This window comes from Mirounga angustirostris, unplaced genomic scaffold (assembly GCF_029215605.1).
Source record: "Mirounga angustirostris isolate CCGP_5_RB_7025 unplaced genomic scaffold, mMirAng1.0.hap1 SCAF_7, whole genome shotgun sequence".
NCBI lineage: Eukaryota > Metazoa > Chordata > Mammalia > Carnivora > Phocidae > Mirounga > Mirounga angustirostris.
In genome coordinates this window covers 142,751,165-142,776,392 of record NW_026991715.1, presented here as the reverse complement: position 1 = coordinate 142,776,392, position 25,228 = coordinate 142,751,165, and the positions used below count along the sequence as shown (strand labels likewise).

The 25,228-nt window shown below is 47.6% G+C and overlaps 1 protein-coding gene across 15 annotated transcripts in view; it reads left to right on the top strand.

Annotated features, from left to right (window-relative positions):
- TRIO (trio Rho guanine nucleotide exchange factor) overlaps positions 1-25,228 on the top strand; it is a 341,653-nt gene that overhangs the window by 188,304 nt on the left and 128,121 nt on the right. For all 15 annotated transcript variants that reach the window (XR_010413353.1, XR_010413354.1, XM_045863432.3 and 12 more), the window contains exons 12-16: positions 15,323-15,492; positions 16,474-16,648; positions 20,960-21,155; positions 21,948-22,114; positions 24,181-24,300. Coding sequence is in view for 13 of the 15 variants with exons in the window: in XM_045863432.3 (XP_045719388.1) it covers positions 15,323-15,492; positions 16,474-16,648; positions 20,960-21,155; positions 21,948-22,114; positions 24,181-24,300 (828 nt within the window). In the remaining 2 variants the exon portion in view is untranslated. The remainder of the gene's footprint in view (positions 1-15,322; positions 15,493-16,473; positions 16,649-20,959; positions 21,156-21,947; positions 22,115-24,180; positions 24,301-25,228) is intronic.

Here is a 25,228-nt window from a genome sequence, read left to right as displayed (position 1 = left end):
TATGAAAAATAGGGAGGTACTAATTATGCTTTTGTATGTGTTATTCTTAGTAGAAATTGCATAAAATTACAATTCAAGAAACTCCTGTAGCTTTTGAGAAAAAAAGGACTTACAAATTCAGTAAGGATATCAACTTTACTGCATCTTATTTCTAAGGGAAAAAAAATTCTCCACAGCTCTTTATAAATTGGAATTGAGGAGCCCTTCCAGGTGATTTGGAATTGAACACATGAAAGCTTATAGACACAGGCTGGGAAGAAGGATCTAGAAAGAGTAAGGCTGCCGGAGGAACACGGGAGGGGCATCAGAGATCAGGAACCAATAGATGTATTCAAAAGGAAAGAATTTCACTGCCAAGTCTAGGATCTTGGGCAGTCAGTCTTCAACCAGGCCATTTGTGACTTGAAAGCTTGGCTCCCAGGAGCGCACACTTCCGTCTTACTCTGAAACTCTACGAGCCCGTGTGGCAAACTGGAGGCCCCAAGACCTTGTGCTTCAGCTGCACCCAGGCTGGTGGTGGCTCTGCCATCCTCTGCTGAGCAGCCCTTTCTGCAAAAGCCGGCACTTGATGAGCCTCGGACGGCCATCAGAATAGAAAACCAACACCGCTAGTTTCTTTGCCTTCACTTAATAATGCCATAACTAAAAAAGACTTTACAACGTTTACAGAGAAACTGGGTTTTTTTCTGAGGATCCATGGTCATTCTGAGGAGACGTACAAATGCTCCATTTGTCCACAGCAATTTCTAGTCACAGATGTAGCAGGCTGTAAGTTCTTCCCTCAGCTCGACTCAAGCCGTAACCACCAAGTAGCCTCCCTGCCTCCCGCAGCACTGCCACCAGAAGTAGAAATTTGACCATGTCATAGCCTTGCTCTTGAACCCTCAGTGGCTCTGTGTATGTGGGGCACCGGCCTGAAGCCTCTCAGCATCCTTGTGGCCTGGCTTCCACTTTTCCTCCAGCCCCTCATACTCAGGACAGTGTCCCCAAGCCTGTGGCACTCTCACACCCCTGAAACTTGGACTTGCTGCTTCCCTTCACTTCCTCAGGCAGAGTTAGCGCTTTCCCTTGCACTTCCTGGAACTTTCTTGACATGCATCTGTTGTAGCACTTGTCCTAGTTGCCGTACAGTTGTGTGTGTCTCCCTCTTTCTCCTCAGTATGGATATGTTAGCTTCTCTTTATCTTATGCATTTGACCCCCACGCTGAGAGGGAGAAGGTGGTATTTGTGACAGAGCAGATTGTGTTGTTGCTCATGAAGCTGCGGCAGCCAGCCAGCCAGCCAGCAGCGAGGAGCTCTGAGCAGCCGCCGTGGCCCCCGTGGCCCTGGGTGGTCTGTGCTGTGGGAGGGGAGGAGCCGCAGCCACGTGTTGGTGATCTGATACTTGTCTCTGTGACATGCCTAGTGATACTCTTTAGCAGGATTTGTAAAGGCTTAGCTTGCCTTTAGGACAGAGCAGACCTTTTACATGACACGGTATTTATGGTTTACATCACCTTTTCAACTTGGTTACAGTTTTCAAAAAGCAGACACTAAAGGGAGCTTGAAGGAAGGCATTTTATAAAAGCTGTCCCCCCAGAGACTCCGCTTGTGGTCATTGGTTTTTTACATCAGTAGCATTTTTAAGAAAACAAAGAATCTTAGAATGAAAACATTCCAGTTAGCCACTGGTAGGGTCTGTCTTGTCACTAGCCTTGTTAATTTATCGAACAGTGAAAACATATTTTGTTTTCGTTGACTTAGGCTATGGGAACCTCCGGAATTGATGACGCTGGTAGACTGGGGAGACCTCAGATCTGGTTTAAAGGTGGAGTGGTTCATTGTTACAGTTCAAGAATTTTCAGCGCATTCATCCTTCCGTTTTTATATGAGAAACTGCCACAGTGGCAGTGAAGCCGGCATGTTGACCCTGACTTGGCTCTTCTTCAGAGATGCGAGGCCGAGGAAGGCTGCCCCCGATGGCCAGTTGGGGTGGGGGGGGCTGGCACACACAGGCATGGACTGCTGCCTGATTCTTCCCTGCCATGTGCTTGGACTTCATTTTTAGCCACTCTCGGAGTACATTCATTTTTTCCTGACCAGCTCCAGAATTTTCCCCCATCTCCTTTCTCTGTGCTGCATCCATCGTGCCCCAAGACCCACAGGGGTATTTGGTAGGTTTTATGAGGGAAAGGAATGATTTCCTCAATCATCATGTTTTGAAACTGGTTATTGAATGAAAACTTAGATCCGCTTAGAACAAATTTAGTTGAAAACAAGATGAAAAGTGACAGAAGGGCCAAGGAGAGGAAGTCCTACTAATCAAATACCTGTTTGTATAAAGTAAATAGTTTAGCGTACCAGAGGAATGGAAAATTGCTAAAAGATCTCTGCTATCTGAACTAATTTTTCTCAAGCAGATCATACAATTTAAAATTACATAGAGGAAGAGAGAAGAAGCAGGTTGTCTTTTTCAGTTAGGCAAATACATGAAGCTTTTTGGAAGTTAACTTTCAAAGGCTCCCCAGTGGCGGCATGCAGGTTAACTTTTTCGCCCCCGGGTGCCCAGGCGTGCTGGTTTCTCACTTCCTCCAGAACACAGCAGTGGCCCTCATCTTTTTGCGGTAAATTTCTGGCTCACTGATGAGCACATAATCAAAGGTGATCTCATTAACAACTAACTTTAAAGGTGCTGGATCAAGGTGATGTCGGTTCAGTGCTAGTTCGGGAATTCTTCTTATGAATCCCACCTGGAAGGGGATTGGGGGTTACACGCCGTGGCAGACCAAGCACTTAGGTTCTGAGCGAGACCTCTGGACTCCATGCTCTCTTGATCCCAGAGGACGGAATATAGAATTCCCATTCCTGGGAAGAGAGCAGAGAGGAAATATTTTCTACCTTGAGGTGGGACGCAGAAGGTGGTTAATAGAGGTGTTAGCCTCAATTTCACCTTCCAGATTTGGAAGCATTCTGGGACCCTTCCGAGTTTTTTTTTCCCCCCTCTGAAAGCAATTCATGAGATGCTTTATCTCCTCTCAGAAGGCTGGAAGACTGATAGTCTCCTTTTTCCTTATGACAGTGTTTTTAAGGTAGTATTTCAAAAGAATGTTGATTAGCCCCACATGAATTTGGATTTTATTTTAGGAGTTTTCTCCTCCTGCATTTTGTCTTCTACCTCTCGATCTCTCTGTGTTTTACTCACACCAGCTCTGACTGTACCTCTCCCGTTATTAGTCCTGTGTTACCTGCCCTCCTTTCCTTTTGAGGCTTTATCCCCATTGTTGAGTCACATATTCGCTGTTTCAGACTCCTTCCCAGGTGTCTCCCTGGCCAGCCATCACATGCCAGGACAAAGATGAATGACCGGTGGAGAAATACACTCCTGCTTTCATGTGTGTGGTGTGTTTTAGTCATTTGTTTGTTTTTCATGGTGGATGTGAAGTTCCTTGAAGACCAGAACTATGTCTCACTTATCTTTGTATCTCACTAGTTAGCCTGTCTTCCAGACTCAGCATAACCTCTGTCAGCGTGGGGAATAAATGATGTCTATTTCTAGCTCACCATTCTGAGATTTAATGATAGAGGGACATATTTCCATTTCCAAATATAGCATAAGCATCGTTATTTTCCTCCATTCGTACTTTGTTCTCAAAATTAGGTCCTGAGTTAATTGATAATTACCTTTGAAATTTGTGGGTTATTTGAGGCAACGAGGTGGTGGTTTATTTCTGGATTTGATTCAGTGACTTTGAGTTGGTTTTGTTTGCTGGATTCCTGAAAGCCTTGGTTTCCCAGGGAAGACCATTCCCATTTGAATCAGGCTGTGACTCTTGCTGGGTTTAAGTAAAGAAGGCTTTTGGTTCTGTTTCTGCAAACTTACAACTGGGACAAGTTTTTGTTTGGGGTAATGCTTGGGAAAAGAGGAACCTTTCATTTTATTCAGAAGTCAAAAACAAAGGCCTCCCAACCACCTGGTGATTTTTTTGTCACAGCATACCCATCTGGCTTCATTTTTATGCCTCCAGTTAAGCAAGCAGACTTCTTTCTTTATGCTTGGGCCAGTGCTTCCCCTCCCCGGGGAGCAGGGCCAGAGCCCTTGTGGACTTCACGCTGTGGCCACCGTGGTCGGGGAGGGTTTCCAGGGAATCAGGTGCTGTGTAGCTCCTTGGGGGGATGGGGCTCCCGGGGCCACCTCTCCTCTGGCCCTCACCTAGTTTGCGCCAGGAGTGTGTTGAAAACAGCCCCAGTGCTTTCTCAGTCAGCCCCCTGCTTAAAGGACCCAGATTTCCTTTCTCTGCTTTCACTGGTGGAGCTGGAGAGTGATTGGGCATCTGCTGGTTAACCTCATGCAGGAAAATTGTCTGATGGTGCGTGCTGTTCCTTGTGTCGACCAACTGCCCTCTAACTGGACTCTTGTCCTTGCTGACAGTCACTGTGCAGAGCCTACTCCCCCCGCCTGACCTCCCGGAGAGGGCCTGTCTCTGTTCCCCCCGGCGTGCCTGTCCCAGGGGATGGGACATGTTAGCGGGTGTCCCTAGCCTATGGAGCTTCAGAGCTCTCCAGCTCTCCCACCTGTCCTGTGCTACGTTCTCTACAAACCTTCCATTTCGGCCTTCTCAGCTGTGCTTTTGCTGATGACTCCTGTGTCTGCATCGTCTAGAATGATTTACACATTCCTCCTTTCCCATTTCCACCCCGACATGTATATCTCCAGAGACGTATGTGATACCTGCAAACATATTCCCATCTTTCTTTTTTAGCTTTCAGTCTGAAATAATTATAAGTTCACAGGAAGTTGGCAAAAAGAAATGGACAAGAAGCCCATGCCCCTTCTCCCAGCCTCCCCCCGTGTCACATCTTACATAACCGCAGTGCACTGTGAAAGCTGGGAAGTGACTTTGCTGTGCCCCACAGAGCTTATTGCAGTCACAGGTGTGCACACTCGTATGTGCAAGCACGCGTGTGGGTAGCTCTGTGCACGGTTATCATTTGTAGATTCATGTAACCACCACCACATTCAACATACAGAATCCTACAGAATTGTTCCTGTCACCCTCCTGATACACCTCCTGTTCATACCCAACCCCGACTGCATCTCTGACCCCTGGCAACCACTTATCTGCTGTTCTCCATCTCTATAATTTGTTATTCAAAAATGTTACATAACGGGATCATACTCTATGTAACCTTTTTACTCCATAGTCATTCCCTTGCGATCCATCAGTACTTCTTTCCTCTTCATTACTGAGTAGTGTTTCATTGTACGGATATGTCCTCGTGTGTTAGCAATTTACCCAGTAAAGGACAGTGGGGTTATTTTTAGGTTTGGGTTGTTATAAAGAGAGACCGTGGCCCATCACACACAGGTTTACACGTGGACTGAAGTTTTCATTTCTCTGGGGTAAGTGCCCAAGAGTGCAACTGCTGGGTCCTCTGGTAAGCTCATGTTCTTAAAGTGCCAAACTGTTTTCCAGAATGGCTGTATCATGTACATTCCCATCAACAATGGAGGAGTGGGCTCTAGTTTTGTAACTTCTCAAAAGTCAGGGATTGCTGTGATACATTTGTCAACGGGAAAGGTTAAGCCCCAATGTATAATAGGATGTTTACTTCAGATGATTACATCTCAATAATTTATGTTTAATATTCAGTGCCCTAGCTGAACTCTCTCCTCCCACTCTTAAACATTTGATTCCTTTGATTTATTAATCTGATGTAGATACAAATGAGCAATTAAACAGCCCCAAGCCAGACAAAACAAGAGGAAGCTAAGGGCTAGACCCATCTACTGTGTTGTCAGCCCTCGCGTGACTGAACGTTACATTTGGCTTTGGGCATTCGGTTTAGCACTTTGTCTTCAAATAGTCTGTGGTGTCATGTATTAAAAAAAAAAAAAAAAAAGGCGGTCTTCCCATAGGTGGAAATATATGTATATATTTTAAAAAATCTACTCATTCAAGCTTGCTTTCTGTAAAAATATCATCTTTATTAAAATAATTAACAGAGTATATCAAAGTGGAACATGTCCCCTGAACTGGCTGAGTGATCTGGGGCAGACTGCTCTGGAGCACCTTGGCTTTCCCAACTGCAGAATGGGAACACTAAAGCTCAGGGGCGTGCGGCTCAGCAGAGCGAAGCTGTGGATGTAGTAACGAACCATAGCGCCCATCTTGTAGGAACAGCCAGGACATGTGCCTTTCTTACCTCCTCATGCCGTCTGTAGCTTGTTGGACACAGACAGCGTGAGGCCAACTTAAACCTGAGATGCAAAGGTATAAATACCCAGCTGTGATTTGATCTTTTCCTCACTCATCTTTAACAGAAGCTGTGCAATCTACTTGTGATGCCCTCGCTCTGACCCCGGTGTTTAGGATCAGAGTTGAATGAAGCCTTTCTGGAATGTACGCTGTTTCTCCGGCCCCGCTCTGTCCCCAGCCCCACTCTATCAGGACCGATTTGGCTCTTACAAGGAATCTTTACTCATGGGTCCATCCATACTGGCGTGTGTTCCTTTGTACGCATCACTTAATGCTTTTGTTACCAGCCAAAACTACAAAATAAGTGATGGATTTTTTCACCAAATAAGTGCAAAACATTTTTGTTAGCCCGTGGGGAAAGAGGGATGTTATTATCTAAAAGGAAGTTCCTTCTATCCAAATAGTTCGATGTAAAACAAGTATTTTCTGTAGAGTAGTTTAAAACTGGCTTAAATTCATGAATTTTCTATTTCTTAATATTGGTCCAATATTTTCAGGTAGAGAAAATTTTTATATCAACAAAGTAATTAGACATTAGTGCAGAGAATTACAGTGAACGCTAACATACCTGACACGTAATGGTCACTTAGTAGATGATTATTAAATGAATGAATGAATAATGTACTGTATTGTCTTTATTTGTAACTCAGTATTACAATAGGGAATGAAAATCTATAACTGCACTGACTGATTCCAAATTTTACAATTTCTTGTTGAAGGGTCAGCCCTCAATGGAGAGTTGCAAATGTTGGCTTTAAGTCATTGTTTGTGGGTTGGCCTCAGTTAATATAATAGAAAGGGGAAGCACTTGAACAAATGTCAAGCCAGTGCAATGTTCTAGGTCTTAAAATGCCCAGCTGAAAATGGATGTATATGTAATCTTCTTTACTTGTTAGACTTTAATAGAGCATTTTTAATATTCTTAATTTTTTATTTTGATACTTGGCTTCATAAACCAAATGGGATAGGTCTTTGGTTGATTGCGAGAAGTACATCATCCGTGTGCATTTCTGGCATGTATCGTTTGTCACTGATTATTGTTCTTACTGAATAAGTGGTAGTAGAAAGGTTGATCGCCAACAGCAAATGAGGGTTTTGTCAGGAAAGCTTAAAAGCTCTAGAAAAGAAAGGCTTTTTTGGTTTTGTTGTTGTTTCTTTTCCTCTCTTCGAAGCCCCAAATTCAGAACCCCAAGGTCAAGGAAGGGCTGGGCCTTCTGCTTGGTGCTACTGAAGTCTGTGCATGAGAGAAGAAAGTAGACTTCATGCACTTCAGACTTAGAAGTGGAAGATCAAAATGAGTGAAGGTTTCATAAGAAAAGACTTACTTCTTCTAAGTGAGTTCAAGTCTCTCTTACAGCAAGACAAATTAGACCCCTGAGTAGTGAGAGAACTTGATGATTGGGTTTGCTGATCTTTAAGGAAGAGTGAGGGGAGACACGCCAGGGGGCTGGAGATGCCGAAGGCAGAGTTCACACAGCACTCAGGCGAGGTCAGTCCTAGACAGAGTTCTAGAAAAGGCGGTTTATAAACCGCCAGTAGAGGAAGAAGTGAACAAGTTATAACATGTTAATTTCATTCTTTACTGAGTTTCTGGTTTCATGAAGGGCATGCAGTGGAATTAGCATTTGACATTTAATTTGTAGACAAAATAGGAAAGTATGGGCAGTCTGTTAGAACAGTCACTAGAATCAGACTGCTGAATGGCTGGGAGAAAATGTCAGCTGAGGGGGTCTGTTACACAGGACCAGCCCTGTCCTCATCCTCCCATGCTGCTCCCCCAGTGGAAGGTGCCAGGAAGAAAGTGTTCGATAGTAAGGTATTACTCATCATACCCGGCGTGTGAGTAAGGAAGTAATTTTCAGTCCAGACCCGTGGTAGGACCAGACTTGCTGATAGTGGTGACCGTGGGAGATGGTTGGACTTGAGGCCTAGTGGGATGGGCAGGTGTCGTCCCTGATGTCACCTTCCGTGGGCGAGCAGCCTCTGTAGTCGTCCCGTCTTTGAACTGACTCCACTAATATATTCAGAACTTCTATTTCCCAATGTGACATCTGGAAAGATTGCTCATCGGAACTCAGGCACCCTGAAAACTCGCCTTTGTTGTGTGGAGAGCTGTTTATCTTGAAAATGGGCAAATGGCCACAAAGCAAGGGCAGGCTTGGTGCAGCAGAAATAATTGTGGCTACCTTAAAAATCTTGCCAGGGAGACCGTCATCATGGAGGTTGTTAGTGGGTGACCTCAGTGGGGCTGGGGGACTATGTCTCCCCTGTATGTCTCTGTCCCAAGAGGAAAGGCATGCTTATCAAAGTCTAGGCCAGGGTCGGTAAAATATGTAGGATCCCAAAACATGTCAGCAGAAATAAGTCAAAATCCATCAGAGAAATTTCATTCATGGGTATGAGCCTTTTGAATCAAAAACACTCACCTAGACAGGTTATAGAGTAAGGGTCACAAGGGTGGTCACAGCACTTGTTAAAACAACAACCTTACACATGTTCATGAACAGAGTACACAATAGTGTCGTGCCCAGTGGGTGTAATGAGCAAAAGCACAGGAAAAAAATCCCGATTGGGAGGCAGTCACCTCGCTGTGCACTGCTGGTTGGATCCACACGTGATGTCGTCTTTGCTCTCCAGCCCCCACTTTGCAAGGGCAGGGTGTTCAGAGGAGAGTGAGCTGGTGTGGAAGGAGTTTCAGATCCTGCCACAGTGATGGAGTCCAAGGACTGAAGTGTTACCCTTGGGATAGAGAGGACAGACTATACCAATGCTCTCTGTCCTCAGAGGCTTGAGGAGTGAAGGAGGAATTATGCTTTGACTAATTGCAGACCGTTTTGGTGGGAAAGTGCTTGCTCAAAATGACGTGGGGGTGGGGAGGAGCTCTTCCCAAATTTGAAACCTCAGGAAGAGTTGTTTTATGCTTTGGTGATGTCGGGGAATAAAAGGAAGAAAGAAAATCCCTCATCTCAAAATCTCTGTATTTCACCGAGTCGACTTAAATATCTGGATCACTGAGGTTCCCACTCTGACCTTGGTCTCTGTGTGGGCCCTCTATCCAGCCACATCACCTGTGCCTCGCCTTGTCCTTGATCCCATGTCTGCGGCTCCCACCCTCCAGTGCTGCAGCGCCCATTTAACTGGGGGCTGCCCTGATGTGCTCTTCCTTCTCCTTCTGTCCCCTCTCTTACACATACTCGCATGGGTATTATTTCATGATACTGACTCTGATTTATGCGCCCCCCCCCCCACCGCCCAGTACATCCTTCACAAACGTCCTTTCGTCATATTAAGGCATCTTTTATCACCCACCCCAGAATAACAAGGTACTTCTCAAGCCCTTACTCCTCCTTGATCAGGGTACCAGGCATGTGCACCATTTCAGGCTGAAGAAGGTGCCTCGCATGCGGGAACAGCTCCCCTTTGAGCCCTGCTGCTTGTACCTGAAACTGAATCACGATTTATGTGCACAGTGAGTGCCCTCTGAAATCCCGAAACTACCTACCCCTGCTCCTGGCTCACAGCTTCTGCTGGGGGGACGCGGCTTTTGTGCTTCCCGTGGTGGCCTTACAGTTCACCCATCCCTACTGGTACCCAGATGATTGTCTTTGTCATAAACAAGGGTAGGGAAGCAAATAGGGGTGGTGGTAGTTTCTGTTTATAAAGTGCTTGGGGTGACCGAGCACTTTCACAGGTCTGTGGTCACTTCGTTTGATTTTCAAACTGGGCTTTGCCAGTTAGGGAAGACATGGTAAGATGATCCAAGATTTCATGGATGAGAAATCTGAGGGTGGAGAGTCCCAAGGATTTTCCCAAGGTCACGCGCAGAGAAGGGCCCACATCTGACGTGTTGGGCCCCGCCTCCGGATGGAGCGGGCTTATAGACTGCATTCAGATTTTGCATCTGAAAGAGGTTGCAGCTAAAGCAATCCCCAAATCCCAGGCCTCCGATCCTGTCACCTGTGGAATAGGGCTGGAAGCTCAGTCCTTCCTGGGATTTCCCCCAGGCCAACAGGTTCCTCTGGGAGCGCTCTCTGGCAAAGTCTCCCATCCAATTAGTGAGGAAGGGGCTCTTCCAGGAGATTTCTCCCAGCAGAGTTGCAGTCTCCTCCTTTAGGCTCCACCCAGCACAGAGGGGAGAGGGAGGGGGCCGGAGTGGAGGTGAGCCTGGGTCAGACCTGGCCGGACACCACTGGATCCAGGACCAGGGCTCTCACATCTTTGTCATGGGAGTTCTCTCCCCAGAACTTCGTGTGTCTCCCTAGCCCAGCCTTCTCTGTGAATGGATTGTGGTACAAGAACCAGGTCGGAGACACCCGCTGCGTTCGAGTGCTCGTCCTTGGAATGCTGCTGGTGGCCGCCCAGGGGGCCTCTAGGGGGCAGCATTGCCTAACTCTGGCCATGGGCCACAGTTCTCACAGGAAGATCCACGAGGCTGAGAACCTGGGTAGAATGTAGCTCCTCTCGGCTGTCGGGCTGTCCGCAAAGATGTAGCTCTTGATTGGAAATTAACAGCATGCACAGAAGCGCTGGGTTTTAGAAATTTCACAGGTATCCTAGAGACTTTTTCTTATTCTTTTATTCAAAGGTTATTTTAAGCATCATATACTAATTTAAAAGCTTAAAAATAGATTTTACCTGAATTATACTGCATTATGATATATATTAGTTCATCACCGAAATCAGAAGACCTTTATCTGAGAATCCTTTTCTCTCCAAATTGAATGAGAATATTTTCTGTAGAGGCAGGGGAAAAAAATTCTAGAGGGGCAAAAGATTTGGGAGCATTTGACATTATAGATTTAAATATAACCTTGCTCCTTCTACCTCATTTACTGTTCCCTTTCCAACTGCCGGAGCCGAAGATCCATTTCTGTGGTTTCCTCTGTGGCCGTGGCCGTTCACCAGTTCCACAGCTGGCCGGGCCCCTGAGCACATTCCACCGGGGATGCACGTCCAAGTGTCCAGGATGTTGAGGAAAGGAAAAAGTTTGACCCACAGATCCTCATGGCATTTCCCCTGCAACCAAGGGGAAGTGATTTCTATGGACTCCGGTGCACTCATTCTAGCACCTTTTCCTCATACTATTTTTAGGTGTAAAAAGATTTAAACGTGGGATGGTGTTAAGTCTACCAGACTCAGTGACATATTTTGAACAATAAGTGGGAACCTGGTTATGTTTTGAAAAATACCTAGAGAAAGACCTAAAGTTCTGTGGTTTTTCTTACTAGACACGTTTCTTCACAAGAACAAAACTAGTACTAATGGCTCACATTTACTTGTTTCTTCGCTGTGCACGTACCATCCCAGTTACTCTTCGCAGCAGCTCCCGGAGGGAGGGAGGCACTGTTACTGTGACTGCTATTACTAGGCCCATCTTAGAGAAGAGGGGCCTGAGTCGTGGACCGGCCAAGTAACTTGCCTAAGGCCACAGCCCAGGATGTTAAGTCAGTCTAGCTTCAGAGCCCGCACTCTTAACTGTTACTCCATATTAGCTCTTAGGAGAGGTGTGTTATTTTAATTATCATTTGTGGATAAACTCTTAAGTCTTAGGCTGTTGCAGTGGAGCTACATAGATGCACTTAGGCCTTGTGCCTCAGGGCAGTTCCAAGCACTGGTTTTGATCTCCTCCTCCTCCTCACAGTGTAGAGAAGCAAGGCTCGTTAACATGGTTTCATAATCTAAATTATGTATTTTTGGTGGTATTTGCTGGAGAAGAGGAATTTTGTCCCCCGTCCTCCATCCTGTCCCACAAGCCGGGTTGTGAGTTGGGCCTCGCAGCTGAGTCGGGGGCGGAGGCTGTGCCAACCACCAGGCAGGGACGCAGACACCCCTTGGGTCCACCGTGGCGTCTAGGGCACCTGGTGCAAGAAAGGTGCTGGGCCAGGGCTCCTGGAGGGGCCTGGCAGGCTGATGACCCTGGGGAGGCCTGACCCAGCTGTGTGAGCAGGGGCGGGGAGGAGGCTTGGGCCACCTGTATGCTAGATGTGTCTTGTCCAGCACATGCAGGTTCTCTACCAGCGGTCTTAATTCATGTTGTTATATTTTGCTGATATTGTAGCGTTTTTCTGGCGGTCTTAAAAAAAATTGTGTGTTCCTGTTTTCTCCACAAATTTGAAAGAAGAGATACTAGTCTCTGTTGGGAGAACCTAGCTCTTACTAGTGTAGTGTAACTCAGACCAGGGTTCCCCATTGGCTCCAGCCCTGCGTGGGCCTGCTCGTTCTCTGATGAGTCCCACACTCCCGTCCGTGATGCAGAGTCAGCATTTGGGGTGGACCTGGCTCCTTCACCCTCCTTCCCATCAGTGCTGCTTCTGCCTAGATGATGGTGAAAGAGAGTGGTCCGTTCTGGACGTGCATTTGCGTGTGCGTTTGCTCTGCTGAATGAGCGGCACTCTTTCTCCGGACCCAGCTGTGGGATGGGCGGGGCCTCTGTGTCCGTTCCTCCGTGTGAGCCGTAGGTGTGCTGTGGGGACCTCCTTCCCTGGGTCTCCTCACACTGCGACGAGGTAGGAGCAGCTTCTGTGCAGCACGCGTAGGAAGGCGGAAGACGACAGTTGGGATTTTGAAAGGAAGGGACGCAAGTGTTTTGGTTTTTGTTTTTAATTTTCTTTTACACTGGAATGAGTGTAATTGAACAGGTCCACCTTTCATAGTGTTTGTCTCCGGACGGGAATCTGACGGGGGGGCTGCAGCGGCCACGTGTGTCTGAGGGGGCTTTGCTCTGTGGGGAGCAAGTGGGAGGCAGGTTACCAGGAAGCTGGTAAAACCATTTCAGCTGTAAAAGCCTACCTATTAGATAACGTACCCTGGATGTTTTGGGATAAATTTTTTTTTTTTTTAAAGATTTTATTTATTTATTTGAGAGAGAGAATGAGAGAGAGCGAGTACATGAGAGGGGGGAGGGTCAGAGAGAGAAGCAGACTCCCCGCCGAGCAGGGAGCCCGATGTGGGACTCGATCCCGGGACTCCAGGATCATGACCTGAGCCGAAGGCAGTCGCTTAACCGACTGAGCCACCCAGGCACCCGGGATAAATATTTTGATGCGATAAAATGTGTTGGTAACATTGTTACTGCTCACTGGCATGTTCTTGGTTTCTTTTAGCGCGTCTTGCCTCTTGAGTTCATTAGAGTAGGTCATTCTGCTTTGGGAATTAAATTTGTTCAGAGCACTGCTGATGCCCCGGTGCCCTCCTGCCGCCTCTGCCTCCCGGCCCTCGGAGCGACTTCTTGAGGCCGGTGTTGGTCCGAAGGCCCCTGTTGTAGCGAACCGAGTCTCGGAGAAACTCAGTGATCTCTTAGGTCACAGAGTCAGTGCTTTGTTAAAGCATCTCCTAAATCCACAGTACTCCTGCTATACCACATGACCTGTAGAACTTGGAAGGTTTTTCCTAGGAAATTATCAGAGCAAATTGGGAGATTCCTCATGGTCATGATGCTGTCATCCTTCCTGTTATTTACAAAGGCAGCAACCATGTTCATGAGGATTTAGAGGAAAGCAAACAAGTATGTCCTTGATTATGGAACCTTATAGATGGTGCAGAGCATTAGTCCATATTTATATGGCGAGTCAAAGAATGGTGCTTTTGGTGTTGACCGACAACATCAACACAAAGTGTGGCCGGATCTAAAGGGCTCTTTGCCAGTACCGGCTTTGCCAGTAGCTCGGTCCCAGCATTTGGTTGATACACACAATAGTATGGATGAATCTCAAAATAATTATGTTGAAGGAAGGAAACCAGACCAAAAATAGAGTTCCTAGGATATGGTTCCATTTATGTACTTTTTCAAGAAAATGCAAGCCGATCTGTAGCAGATGCTGGGGAGGGAGGGCAGGGGAGACAGAAGGATTATGGAGGGCACAAGAAGACTTTTGGGGTGATGGAGCTGTTCACGGCGGACAGCAGGGGAGTTTTCCTGGATGCGTCAAACTTCACAGACTTTATCCTGGAAATTCATGCAGTTGACTGTATGTCAGTTATACCTCAGTAAAGCAGTTTTCAAACGAAGATGAGCTCAGAAACAAAAAACCCAATACAGCCTTTATTTTGGCAAGGTCGGCGTTGGGGCAGAGGTGCTGTCCGTAGGGCGCTTGGAAGAAATGGGGGAGGGGGGTTCTCACATCCCTGAGGAAGCAGGAAGCCTTTTCTCCCGCACAGACCACTTCCGAGCCACCAGGGCCCCGCTTGGGGTCATTAGTCATCTTTCCCACTTTGCTGAATGGCTCCCCAGAGACGTGGAGGGAGGCAGCGGGCTTGCCTCAAGCGGGTGAAGCACTCTGCTCCCGCCGCACCTGAGGTCGTTCTTGACGCTGTCGTTCCAAGTGGTCCTTACCTGTCCACGTCCCCAGACACATCTTGAGTGGTTGTACAGTGGCAGTCGGAAGTGTTTTCAGGATGCACACTCCTTCCTCCCCTGGAGGACTGCGCCGTGGCCGGGTCGGCTGTGGCCAGGCGGGCCGTGGCCCGGGGTGGGCGACGTCACTGAGCGGTGCCGCATCCGACTCTCCCGCCAGGCAAGGTGGTGAATTTATCCCACCATATCATACGCTGCCTCCTTTTCGGAGCTGTGGACAGCGGCCACATCTGAGCAGTGGTTTAATAATTAATAATGGGTTGTAGTGCCCTTGCTAAAAGTAAAATAAAACCATCCATCTGCTAAACGAGAGTCAGAGGATGTGTAAAGGAGTGCGTTATGCTTAGCAGATGTTTTGGTTGGTGGAGGGGGTCTTTTCTTCTTTCTCTTCCACTAGGATTGAGCCTAGGAAGAATCGGAAAGAGTGACTTCCCTTCCCTTTCCTCTTTTCTCTTTTGTGCCAGTCCCCTTGAGCTCTCTGTTTATTTTTCGCCGCGCGGTGGTTGCACGCTGCTTTTTCTGTGTGCGTGTTCCGTGTGTTCCGCTGCCTGGGCCTGCTCAGGGGGCTCCCCCTCCCACCCCCTACCCCCCTGGGAGCAGGCTGCTGCCAGCTCCCTCCCGGTGTGGCCACTCGTGTCACTCGGTGTCCGCACCAGGACTTCCGGGGGAGGGGAACTTCCCAGGGGGAGGGGGGCCGGGGGCCTGGCCTCACCGCACTCTCTCCTTCCCCAGCTGTGGACATGGCTGGAGGAGCTACAGAAGGAGCTGCTGGATGACGTGTACGCCGAGTCGGTGGAGGCTGTGCAAGACCTCATCAAGCGCTTTGGCCAGCAGCAGCAGACGACCCTGCAAGTGACCGTCAACGTGATCAAGGAAGGCGAGGACCTCATCCAGCAGCTGAGGTGGGCCGTGTCCCTGGCCTCCCGCGGGGCACGGGCATTTTGCAGTCCTGCCAGTGATTTCCCCTTCCCTGAGCTCACACTTCTGAACAATGGGCTGTAATTCCCTGCCCAGCTAGGTAGAGAACAAATAACATCTCTGCATACAACAGAGAATAACATCCCTTTCTTTCTCTTTCCTGCGACGATTTCTCTCATGGCAGCATTGACTATTAAACGTTCCCAGAGCTCAGCTTTTAGTAATATTTCCTCTTAACGCTTACTGAATACTCATTGAAATTTCTTTACAGACCAGATTGATTTAAATCTCCGAGGACTGTGTCCTTCAGGTCCTGAGTGATGTGCCTTTCTAGAGGATGGTGGGCGTCCCGGTCCTCAGCACTGGGGCTCGGGGAGGCCCGGCCTTGGGGGAGGGGGGTCCCTGTCCCTCAGGTTCCCCTCCGCACAGGAAGGCAGGAGGCCCTGCTGGGCCTGGGAGCAGATTCATGTTACTGGATCACTCAGAGGACTGTTTTTCAGTCATGACTGGTAACTTCACGGGATGCTCACTTTGCCAAGAGTCAGGCAAAAGTGACTTGTTAAAGGCTAAATTGGTGGCATTAGAGTTTAACCCTTTGTCACCACTCTGACTCTACCATGTGTAGCAAACAGGTATCGTCTATTCTGTTCCCTCTACTTAAGGAGAAGAGTGGCTAAAGTTGAGCTCCGCTGACGTTACTTTCTGTAATAGACTTCTTTTGAGAGCGACGACCGTGGGAGGTGCGGAGCAGAGTCTTCAGTGTGGCCTCAAACCTGGCAGCCTGCTCGGAGGAGGAAGCCCAGGGTTGTGTGGCGGGAGGGGCTGCTGATTCCATTTTCTGAGACCAGCGGCCCCGCTTCCTGCCAGCTCTCTTCCCCCTGAAGTCTGTGCGGCCGGCCGGATCTGGTGTCAGACAGTGGGAGACTTTCTCATGCCTGTCCCCGTCCCCTTCTGCCCTTCCGCAGAGACTCGGCCATCTCCAGCAATAAGACCCCCCACAACAGCTCCATCAGCCACATCGAGACGGTGCTGCAGCAGCTGGACGAGGCCCAGGCCCAGATGGAGGAGCTCTTCCAGGAGCGCAAGATCAAGCTGGAGCTCTTCCTGCAGCTGCGCATATTCGAGCGGGACGCCATCGATGTGAGTGTCCTCCGCCTCCTGCCATTCCCGCATCGTCTCGCTCTGGCTGCCTTAACAGGAGGACAGGGAGAGGGAGGAGTGCGCCTTGCCCTGGGAGCTGCAGGGCTTGTGCTGGAGGCCACACCACACAGCAGGGTAGAGCACAGCCGGTGCGCGGAGCTGAAGTCCAGCCGCCTCGAACAAGTGGGCTTGTCTCAGCCCGCACTGGGTCCCACGACGCACACCCTTGTCTATGCAGCAGAGGCTCACACCTGCGACCGTGATCCCTTCTCTTTCTGTCTTTCCCTTCTGTCTCCCCCCTCCCGCCCCGCTGCCTGTCTTTCTCCCCTCCCACCCTCCTCCCCAGACGGTGAGAATAAGCCTCACCTGGGCTGATGGCATGTTTGGTAATGTGAAGTCCAATTTTTTTCTCCACAGAAGGGTCCTCGGATGATCTTTCATTCTTCTTACCTAAAAGTTGTTACACCTTATATATGAGGTTTCTTTTCTTTTTCTTCAACAAAAGGGTGGTTCTTAATTCTGTGTCAGGGAAGATCTTATTTTTGAACTTGAAGTACAAGCAGAAGTAAGTATAATTGGATGGTGCTGGATCTGCCTGTGGAACATGATGAAAGGAACCAGAACTCACTTCAGCCAGGAGAAGGCCAGTTTCCTGGTGCCTGTCAGCTTCATACAGCTGCTGGAGTGACCAAGTGCCTGTCCGGGTACCAGCAGCCCGCCAGGTGGTCCTTTGACTGCCGAGCAGAATCTGTAGGGCGTGCCCTCCCCATGCTAGTGCCTTGAGGACGTGCACACCCAGACCCTTCGTGCCACTGAAGGCAGAGGGGTGGCCGGGCTTTGTGTAGACTGCTTCACATCTCTCTGCTCAGGGGAGCAGCTGCCTGAAGTGGGCCTTGCCTGCTTCTCTCGGGCCTGTCTGTAGGCCCAGCTCTGAGTGGTGGTCTTGCCGTATGGTACAGGGACCAGGCCAGGCCCAGTACTGGGCCTCTCATGGGGGGGGGGGTCTCTGGTCGGCCATCTGTCTAAATCTCCATCAGTGTTTTCATTGAAGAAAGGCCTTCTTGGCTGTTTTCATTGTCATCATTGGTTTATGACAAGAAAGGAGTTAAATCTCACCCATGTTGTCTGGTAAAATCTGCTCTCAGTGTCTTGACCTTTACAGCCCCATGAAGCCATGTAGAGAAACAGCCTGCTGTGCTCGAGCTCATTAAGGACCTGCCCGGGGCCTGGGCGTGGTGTGCCAGTTCCAGGTTGCAGACTATATGAACAGAAGACCCAGCATGCCTCTTTTCCTCTGTGACCTCTACTTCGTATGAATTGCTTTGATAAACTTAGCTGCTATTGAGTAGTTTCAATTAGAAAACACAGAGCAATCAGGCATTACTTGAAGTTTTTTCATCAACACATTTTGATATTTAAAAAAAATCTCTTGGCTTCATTTGTATTGCTGCTACTTAAAGGAAAAAAATTCTAATTGTATTTCCATTTTCAACAAACTAGTGTTTTAAAATGTAGCTCAGACACCAGAAACATAATTTTCCCACACCAAAGCCACAAAATTCCAAGTGGCCTTTAATAAAAACTGTGTGCCCGGCCAGGCGTAGTGCTTTCCCCAGCTGAGGAAATTAAACCTGCAGTTCAGTCACAGGCCAGCTAAAATGTAGTTTAAAAGCTTTTAGAATGTCGTAGCCTAAGAACCTCTTTTCTCTGGAATGATCCTGAAACATAGAAACCTTAGCAGTTGAGGCCTCGGCTGGGATGTCATCCCTTACCTGGGAAAATGCTCCATCCGACCGCCCATAGGAGGCATGGAGTTATCTTTGTGGGAGAAACTTATCTGTTCCTTGGCCAGTTTTTAAAAATCTCTCCTATCTCTTGTATTTCATAGCCTTTCCATCTCTCAAAAGTGGATCTGGGTTTTCTATGGCTTAGACATATTGCAGTCTCAGCCTCTTGATATTCCAGGTAAAATCTGCTCTGTTGATCTAAAAACAGTGAAGTCATTACTGTAGCATCCTGCGATAGTTACTTACGGAACACAGTTATATGTACATTTAGGAAGAGGAACTTTTAGAATTTCTAAACATTCTGGGATACAGTTAAAAACAAAGTTACTTCTCCAAAGAATTCGTGTTCAAAAATTACTTCCCCTTTCTTGAGCTTTGTTTTTGCCACTGATTTCTTGTCTTCACTTGTATGGTTAACAAGCTGTAATGATAAACTTTGGGCAGGATTTTTCCTGATGATCCTTTGATCATGGCCATAAGCTCAGTGAGTATTTTTGAATCCTGCTGGTTCTAGCACGTTCATCTTTGTTTATTGTCCGCTCTTGAGTGTTGTCTGAGCCTGATGCTGTCTCCAAGAGACAGCATTGCTGAGTCTGTATCTCACCACCACACCTAACCCTCTCCTGCCTCAGTGTTAGAAAAGGAACGTTAAGAAAGAAATTTACCCTTAGGGTAGAGATAAAGCTTAAAGGTATGGTAAGCTCTTTCCTTTTTAAAAATAGTTTTCCTCAGTGGCTTTTTGGCTTACGTGTAATTTAACATTGTTCAAATTCATTAATTTTATAAATTAGCCCAATTTAATAAATTAGTGTAAATACACATACTGCATGCAGACCCCACTAATGAAAGAATAAATCCAGAAGATTTTTTTTTTTTAAAGATTTTATTTATTTATTTGACAGAGAGAGACACAGCGAGAGAGGGAACACAAGCAGGGGGAGTGGGAGAGGGAGAAGCAGGCTTCCGGCTGAGCAGGGAGCCTGATGTGGGGCTCGATCCCAGGACCCTGGGATCACGACCTGAGCTGAAGGCAGACGCTTAACGACTGAGCCACCCAGGCGCCCCAAAATCCAGAAGATTTTTGACGTAGGAGTTTGGGGAAGCCTTCAGTTTTTATTACTTCCCATCTCCTAGCTGGGTTCTATGTAAACTCTCTCACATTGTCAGATTTTCAAACTCAGGTGGTTACTGCTCATCTGGATAAAAGGAAATCAGGACTCATGGGACAGGTTATCCCACTGAAGCATAGATAATACAGTGTTCTTTCACAAGAAGTTTTTTCCTTCTTTTTGGATTTCGTAATTTTTAGCCTGAATTTTTAAAAAGTAGATTACAAAAGTTTTCAAACTGGCTCCAAAGTAGCAAGGATGGTACAGTGAACATCCACATGCCTGTCTCCCAAATGTAGCAGGATTGTGTCTTCCTTGCTGCAAATATCCCTTCTTTTGTTATTGTTGTGCTTAGTGTGTTAGAACAAAGCTTTGCCAGCTTACCGTTTCCCTCCTGAAGACTTTAAGTATCTCGACAAAATAAGGCCTTTTCCCACATAACCACAGTTTACCACCCCTCACCAACCGGACACCTTGATCTCTAACTAACACCCAGCCTCTTCTCAGACCCCTGCAGCTGCCCTGGGGGCAGGGAGGCGCGTGGGCGCTGCTTTCACGGTTGGTTGATAGTCTTTCCATCCAGAATCATCTCTTCATCCACCCTTCTTTTTTATCCTGCCATGACTTGTTGGAATGACTGCATCAGGGGAAGAAACTAGGTCCCACATTCTACGTTCGCTTAGTGATTTTCTTCTGTTTTTCTTTCCCTGGTATTTCCTATAAACTTGAAAGTTCGATGTAAAGACCTGATTAAGATTCAGGTTCCGTTTCTGTGCCAGATGCTCCCCAGGGACCATGGCTTCTCCTGTCAGAAAGCTAGTCCTGTCTGGTCCCACTTCTTTAGGGAGCTAAGGTTGGTCTGTGGGATTAGGAGGTGGCAGCCTGACCCTCCCATTAAGTACCCCCATCCTTTCCATTATAGTTTACTGCACATTGATGGTCATTGGCTGAAGAGTTATTTCACTAGAATTTCAAAACAGAATGAGAAAAAAAGCCTTTCTAATTTTATTCTACATTTAATAACTAGATTTATCTATAAAGGGGAATCTTCCTTCATTGTTAATAGGCTTAAATAATTATCTCTTTTACCAGTTTCAGGATAGAGGTTGGTTTCCTGTCAACTTCTAATTAGAGGAGTTTTTCATTTAATTTTAGGCTTTTTAGCTCTTCTTTTTTAAAAAAAAAATTCATTAGGAATTAATATGTTTTTATATATTTTGTAAATTTTATTTAATTGTGATAGATTTTTTGTATCTAACTGTCCCATCTTTGGCCTGTGGGAGCCCCTACGGCTGGCTTCCATGTCCTTAGGACATGGTCACATTAGTTCCTTCTTTCTCTACTTGGCACAGTGAGATATCACAGCAGATACTTATTTTTAAGTCTTGTCCTAAGAAGATACTTTCCTGTGTTAGATCATCTCAGACCTTGAGTCTTGGAACGATGAGCTTTCTCAGCAAATGAACGACTTTGACACGGAAGATCTCACGATAGCAGAACAACGCCTCCAGCACCATGCAGACAAAGCTCTGACCATGAACAACTTGACCTTCGATGTCATCCACCAAGGGCAGGACCTTTTGCAGTACGTCAATGAAGTGCAGGCCTCGGGTAAGGAGTGCATTTCATTCTGTCAGTTGTGGGGGTTTCATATCATACGGGAATTCATCCTGTTTATTTGTGTGTGCTGGCTGCCTAGTTTACTTAGCCCCGTGACATAGATGTTCTCAGGTACCTGCTCTTCAAAAGGAACATTTTGCTGTTTTATTTTCACATACCGTGATCACAAGTAACAATACGATTAGCGTACTTACCTTTAATATTCTTGCATGTCATCTCAGGGAGCGTGATCTCCAGTTGTACATCCATGAATGAAATGTGAATCTCAAAAAATTTTTCACATTCTTAATTTTTTTCCTTAGTTTATATTTCACCAGCAGAGGTCACTATGGGCTCAAAAATGTAGAGAGAAGTCCGTGGTGTTTGACAACCTGCTACTACGTTACTCGTTTTATACAAGTCAAATTCAGTGCTTCCTGAAGAGTAAACAGGGTGCAAGTGGATGTACAGCAAAAAGAAGCCAGAGTTCGCTCACTGACAAAGTCAAGGGCTCGTGTCCGCAGTTATCCCTGCAGAAATAGATTGACAGGAAATGGGTTTGATTAGCCATACATCATGTTTTGCTTTGGAACACATCGGATACATTCCTGCAGGCCCCCTCCCGTGCTCGGAAGCACATGTAACACTCCTCTGCCCGCTGTGCCTTCCTTGCACTTGGCCTTCAAGATAACGGCCTGGCCTGGCCGGGCAGGTCCTTCACAAAAGCTCAGTGTATGTGGTGCGCGGCTGAAGAGCTGGCGGCCATGCCAGTTGAGCTCTGGGCTCTCCCTTCACTGCCCACAGGTGTGGAGCTGCTTTGCGATAGAGATGTCGACATGGCAACTCGGGTCCAGGACCTGTTGGAGTTCCTTCATGAAAAGCAGCAGGAGCTGGATTTAGCAGCGGAACAGCATCGGAAGCACCTGGAACAATGTGTGCAGCTTCGCCACCTGCAGGCTGAAGTGAAACAGGTAAACAAGCTGCTGGACGTGGAGCCAGACCGGAGGGGCCCCGCCCGACAAGCCCCCGAAGAGGGACCTCCTGGTCGTCTGGGATACAGAACACAGCTGTTGTGAGGCATGATGTGACATGCACGCCCCGGGTACGGCCACAGCTCGTGGGCAAACATGGAACCAGTGCCTGGACAGCTGTGTGTTTATTCTGTAGGGGAAGAGGCTTCCCTTCCTGTATCACTGGAAAGGAACATTCACTTAGCTTGTTTTGTTATTGGTGGTCTCTTGCTTGAAACTGAGCACATTGCTTCTCAGGCTAAATAACTCTATGATTGTTCTGCCAAATAGGTTGTTATCAATCTGGATGGGGTGACAGGCTAGAGGGGGCTGGGGTTTTCTTCTGTGACCAGCCTGCTCTACTGTCCTATCTCAGCATGGCAAAATAAAAATGGAACATTTGGGAGGGATTGCTTTCGGCTCACAGCCAGTGGGATTCCATGCATACATATATTCAGCATGTACCTGACGTTTTTTTTCACGAGCAGAGAAACCACTCATGATACCGCCCTGATACAAGGAAAGTATGGCTTTTTGGGATTCTGGTGGAGGCACAGAAAAGCGTGTTGGTTGAGCAGAGGGGATAAGGTGCCTCTGGAGTGGGAGCGAGGTGTGGTGCCTGAGTGGGTGATGCTCACATTAAAGCAGGTACACTGTCAAACTGGGAAGCTTTAAGAGCACCTGTTGGTCTCCCGTGTAATGAGATGAAGTACTGTCACCAGCCTTTTAAAGACCAGTTAATAAAGTGTTCCTTCTTGCTAAAAACAAAACAACGTGTCTAAGAAACAAAAACATAAACTATCCATGAGGAATTGCATTTGCCTATAAGAGTCTAAAAGTGGTGCTCAAAAACTACTTTCTCTATGGAACACGTCAGGACGTGGCAGATTGCTGCAGGTGCTCAGTCGGTGGCCACGTGATAGGTGAGGTAGCTGTGTGGGTGACGGGTTGTCAGGTGGCTGTTGCAGCCCCAGCTCCCCCTCCACTTGCCAGGCAGCAGGAAGGGAAAAGCCTAACAGGGAAGAAGCAGTACTTGCATCAGAGAAGAAATGTGGTCACACAACTGCCCGGAGGCAACTGCGTTGACCTTGGTAGCTGGAGAGAGTGTCCGAACTGTAACGGAGCTGTGATGTGGGGGCGGTGATGTGGTTTTATTTTAATCCACCCCCCACCGACACACAAACAAAGTCGAGGTTTTCTGAGTAAAGGAGATGAGGAGAAGTAGGCGTTGAGTAGGTACCTAGCGGTCTGTGCCACAAGTAAGTGCCCGCAGTCCTGCAGCTTCCACAGTTGGAATGCTCTTGTTTGAGAATCTCAGGGGACAGCCCTGAATCCGCTCTTCGGTTAGCGGGTCGTTTAACACTGGCATTAAATTGGAAAATATGTTGGTGAAATAAAAAATAGTTCCCTTACCAGGCAGTTTGTTAATTTTGCATGTTTATTAAGGAAAAAGGAATGAAAAATACATTTCTTGATTATCAGAGAATTATTTGGGTTTTTTTTTTTTAAGATTTTATTTACTTGAGAGAGAGGGAGAGTGCGTGCACACGCACAAGCAGGAATGGAGGGGCAGAGGGAGAGGGAGAAGCAGACTCCCCGCTGAGCAGGAAGCCCGATGTGGGGCTCGATCCCAGGTCCCTGAGATCATGACCTGAGCTGAAGGCAGATGCTTAACTGCCTGAGCCACCCAGGCGCCCCATTATCAGGGAATTATTTGGGAGCAGTAGATATCTAGTAGGTGACTGCTTTGATCCGTGGACTAATAATAACAATCCGCTGGACTCCCCACCTTTTCAGCACCCATTTGAAGCTATAAGATAACTGAATTAATTTTAAAATGCAGCACTTAAGATAAGATACTGTGGAAGGACATCACGCTGTTGGCAATGGGATCCTAAGGAAACCCATGCTTCACAGCTGATGTGAGCAGCTTGACCACCTTGCCCACTTGGCTCTTGTCCCCGGTGGCCCGCAGGGGGATCCCCTGCGGAGGGCCGGCGCTTGGAGCTCCCTGTGTCATGTTTCAGGTGCTGGGCTGGATCCGCAACGGAGAGTCGATGCTGAACGCTGGGCTCATCACGGCCAGCTCGTTACAAGAGGCAGAGCAGCTGCAGAGGGAGCACGAGCAGTTCCAGCACGCCATCGAGGTAGGGACACCAGCCTGCCCCCCACCTCGGGACACGTCTGCTGAGCCCCCTCATGGGGGACTGACCCCGAGCCCGGTGGGGTTCCGCAGGACCCAGAGTGATGATGCTGATACATCTCCAGTGTATTTCAGGGGAAGGAAACGGGCTGGCGACTGCAGTGAGGGGAGGAGGCGTGTGCCAGCCTGGGGACCTCGCAGCGCCGAGCCATCCTCCCGCCGTGAGGCCCTGGCGGCACACACCCCCTACTGTCGGGAGCACCTGCACCTGAGAACCCGAGCTGGAGTCTGGGCTGAGGGGCTTTCTGTTCTGCGGGTCTTGCACACACACTCCTGAACAGAGCAGAGCACCGAGGGCGGCGCAGCCAGACCAGGTGCACATCACCAGTAGATAACACTCTCCATGGAACTCCTCCAACCCTGGTTAACAGCAACGTTCCTCACCTTCGCGAGGTCGGGGCCAGGCCAGGGCCAAGCCCACTCAGATTCACTCTCACAGCATGCGAATTCATTATTCGTGGAGTTTTTGGCGGGGAGAGGGGAGTTAATTATGGTAGGTGGTCTCAAGGTACACTCTTGGGAAAAAGAGCATTTGATTGCAGAAAACTTGTTTCCTGCTGTAGTTACATACATAGAGAAGAAAGCCACAGAAAATACTGTTAATTTATTCTCGAGATTGACATATTTTCAACTACTCAGCGCCAACAGATACATATTAACTCTTCTTCTTGAAGCGCAGACTCTGGGCATCTTTTGAGAATTGTATGCTGTGCCTAGTGAGTTCTAATAATTAAATTCCTAATACGTGTCCGTGTATCTGGGTGAAGGGTAGGGTTGCTTATACTGCATATAGTCTTTTATGGAGTCATTTAGTGCCTTTTCAGTGAAATGCAAAATTTTGCTGTGGTTAAAAAAAGAAGAAGAAAAAGAAA